Source organism: Protobothrops mucrosquamatus, unplaced genomic scaffold (assembly GCF_001527695.2).
Source record: "Protobothrops mucrosquamatus isolate PMUCROS unplaced genomic scaffold, P.Mucros_1.0 scaffold_111, whole genome shotgun sequence".
Classification (NCBI taxonomy): Eukaryota; Metazoa; Chordata; class Lepidosauria; order Squamata; family Viperidae; genus Protobothrops; species Protobothrops mucrosquamatus.
The window spans coordinates 265,211-269,106 of NW_015386187.1; the positions used below are offsets into that span (position 1 = coordinate 265,211).

The 3,896-nt window shown below is 41.1% G+C and overlaps 1 protein-coding gene across 1 annotated transcript in view; it reads right to left on the reverse strand.

Annotated features, from left to right (window-relative positions):
• Positions 1-737: 737 nt before the first annotated feature.
• The window catches only part of LOC107287686 (lysophosphatidylcholine acyltransferase 2-like), a 10,092-nt gene continuing 6,933 nt past the window's right edge, over positions 738-3,896 (reverse strand). Inside the window, exon 2 of the mRNA XM_015816220.1 lies at positions 738-893. Within this exon, the coding sequence (XP_015671706.1) occupies positions 750-893 (144 nt within the window). The 3' untranslated portion in view covers positions 738-749. The remainder of the gene's footprint in view (positions 894-3,896) is intronic.

Genomic DNA, 3,896 nt, shown 5'->3' on the forward strand with positions numbered 1-3,896 from the left:
TTTTAACACCATAACAGCACATGTCAGCTAATGCTGAAATACACATCTTCCAATTTTAAAACAGGAAGTTTAGAGTCATATGGATTCATTCATTGTTAGGTTTATAGAATATCATACAAGGAATGGTATTTCTTGCATTAATATTTATGTATCATTGCAAGAGATCACTTAACAAAGTTAAAAGAAATGGGTGGATAGATAGAAATAGAGAGTTTTGGGACAGATTTCTGAATACTGAAAAAAAATAAAGATAGTTATCAAATAAACATTGTTATCGTTGACACCATAACAGCACGTGTCAGCTAACATTGAGACACACGTCTTCCAATCTTAAAACAGGAAGCTTAGAGTCATATAGATTCATTTTTCAGAAGGAAAAGAAAAAGAAAGCATTGCAATCCTTCAGTTCTGCTTGCTATAAACAGGGCAAAATGAAGTCCAACACTGCATATTTGTGAGCTTTTAATCCAGGGTTGCTCCAAAATGTTGGAATTGGTCCACATTTCTCATTACCTGTAGGCCTCTGAGCATCATTGGGTTCCTAAGCTACATTTACAAACACAAACAGGAGGTGATTTATGTAGAGTCAACTTTAATTTCATGGCAGAATGAAAATTAAGATGTTGCTGATAATAAATGATCCAGGAAAACTGCAGACGTTATCTAAATTGTTTCACGTTCTGTGCTCTTTTATGATCAGGCGATGCCTCCATGAAAAAAAAAATAATAGTCTTTAGATATTTCCCATATTACCTTTTCCATCCTCGAAGTGGCACCGAGCCTTTTTCCGTGGCACGGGATGTCGCCAGAAGTACAAAAGGCCATGCCAGGACCACCAGGAGCAGGATGAACACAATGCGTAGAGGAAGGAGAATAAGGCCCAAGAAGAACGCCTGGGAAAGACGGGACAATGTTAAAGAGACATCTGGGCAACTTCTGGAATTCTTAAGAAAAATTAAGTCTCCAGTTAAATTTGAGCATCGAGGAACAATCTCAGCTGAACCACTTCCTGCTGATCCAGTGAAAAGATCCAAGTGAGATAAGATCCAAGTGAGATCCAACTTGATTTGATTGTCTTTTGCAAGTCAGAGTAACTTGAGAGTAGGGAGAGTCCTCAAGTTACAACAGTTCATTTAGTGACCATTCAAGAACAGGTCTTCTCTTCTCAAAGCCCCATTGTTTTGCTACTGGTTGGTCCACCCAGGTCAATATTCCCAATAATACTGTATACTCTGTACATCTTAAGGTAGAATTTCTCAATGGTGGCAACTTTAAGGGGCAAGGACTTCAACTCCCAGAACCCTCTAGCCTCCATGCTGGCTAGAACAGGGGACCCAAACCACCCCGTCTGTGGACCAGCACCAGTCCACAGCATATCAACAAGCAGACCACACAAACAAGCAAAGCTCCATTCTTGGGATTCAGGCAGTATTCAAAATCACACCCCCTCTGGTCCATGGAAAAACCTTTCTCCATGGCACGGGTCCCTGGTGCCCAGAAGGTTAGGGACCTCAGGGCTAGAGGATTCTGGGAGTTGAAGTCCAAACAGCTGTTGTAAGGGCTGAGTTCACAGCTGAGGCAAACCACTAGATTTGGTTTCTCTTCAGATGGAAGAGCAAGCTTTTGTATTTCATGATGCTTATTTCTTTCAGCAAGAAGCAGTCAGCACATTCACGCAAACCCGACATCCCAAGAGAATAAAAGTCCATGCTCAGTGTTCTTTTAGCCAACATCTGTTCCTTGCTTTGCCATCTCTCTTGCTCCCAATATCTGTAGGATGGCATTACTTGCTACAAGTTATGTTGAGACATCGTTCAAACAAGCAAAGGAGAACAACAAAGATGACTACAGGACTGGAAGCTAAAATGTATGAATGGTTGCTAGAGTTGGGTAGTTTAATGAAAAGAAGGACTAGACATGACATGATAGCAGTTGTCCAATATTTGAAGGGCTGCCACAAAGAAGAGGGGGTCAACTTATTCTCCAAAGCACCAGAAGGCAAGACAAAAAGCAACGGATGGAAACTAATCAAGAAGAGAAGCAACCTAGAATTAAGGAGAAACTTCCTGACAGTTAGAACAATTAACCAGTGGAACAACCTGCCTCCAGAAGCGGTGAAGGCTCCAACACTGGAAGTTTTTAAAAAGAGACTGGACAGCCATTTGTCTGAAATTGTATAGGGTTTCCTGCCTGAGCAGGGGGTTGGACTAGATGACCTCCAAGGTCCCTTCCAACTCTGTTATTCTGTTAAACTCACCACGTCCAGCCATCTTTCTAATATTCCATTTAGTGTTGTCTTCCCAAAACCTATTTTATCTTGTTTACTGGATTAAAGCAGGATATTATGCACTGGATCATAAAATAACTTGAAAAATGAGATAATAAAAAAGTGACATAATAAAAGCCCAGTCCAGCACAATACCAACAAAGAAGAAAAATAACAGCTCTCAAAAGAAACCAGCATGGCTGCATAAAGAACTCTCTGATAAATTGAAAGATAAAAAGGACAAGTATAGAAAGTAGAAAGAGGGGCACATAACTAAGTCAGAATATCAGCAAATAGCCCAAGCCTGCAGAGATGAAGTGAGGAAAGCTAAGGCTCAAAATGAACTAAGGCTTGCGACCAAAATCAAAAATAACAAAAAAAGCTTCTTTCAACATGTAAAAAACAAGAAAAAAGTGAAGGAAATGATTGGTCCATTAGTGGGTGAAAGTGGCCAGAAGGTGACAAGCAACAGGGAGAAAGCAGAACTATTTAACTTGTTTTTTGCATCTGTCTTTACACAAAGGGAAAAAACAGACCAACCTACCAAAATAGAAATGTAAGTTAAGATAGGCAAGAAAACGGTAAGTGAGCACCTGTCCAGCCTAGACGAGTTCAAATCACCAGGACCAGATGGATTACACCCCAGGGTTCTCAAGGAACTGGCATATGTGATCTCAGAACCATTGAACTATATTTTTCAAAGATCCTGGAGCACTGGGGAACTACCGGAGGACTGGAAAAGAGCTGATGTAGTTCCCATCTTCAAAAAAGGGAAAAAAACGGACCCAGGAAATTACAGACCTATCAGCCTGACCTCAATACCTGGGAATATTTTGGAAAATATAATCAAACAACGAATCAGCGAACACCTAGAGGCAAACAAAGTCATTACTAAAAGCCAACATGGGTTTGTCAAAAACAGATCATGCCAGACAAATCTCATTGCATTCTTTGACCAAGTGACAAAATTAGTGGATCAGAGGAATGCTGTGGATATAATTTACTTAGACTTCAGTAAGGCATTTGATAAAGTAGATCACAACCTACTACTTGATAAGATAGAAAAATGTAGGTTAGACAGCATCACCACCAGATGGATCCGTAGCTGGCTGACCGGCCGTACTCAGCGTGTGGTCCTCAATGGAACCGCATCTACATGGAGGGAAGTGTGTAGTGGGGTTCCCCAAGGCTCTGTTCTGGGCCCAGTGCTCTTCAACATCTTCATCAACGGTTTGGACGAGGGGATAGATGGGGAAATCATCAAATTTGCAGACGACACCAAGCTGGCAGGAATAACCAACACTCCAGAAGACAGGCTTAAGATACAGGAGGATCTGGACAGACTTGAACACTGGGCACTATCTAACAAAATGAAATTCAATGGTGAAAAAAGTAAGGTTCTACATTTAGGCAAGAAAAACCAAATGTACAGTATAGTATAGGGGGTACCTTGCTCAATAGTAGTAACTGTGAGAGGGACCTCGGAGTCCTAGTGGACAATCATCTAAATATGAGCCAGCAGTGTGCTGCAGCTGCCAAAAAGGCCAACACAGTGCTAGGCTGCATTAACAGAGGGATAGAATCAAGATCACGTGAAGTGTTAATACCACTTTACAATGCCTTGGTAAGG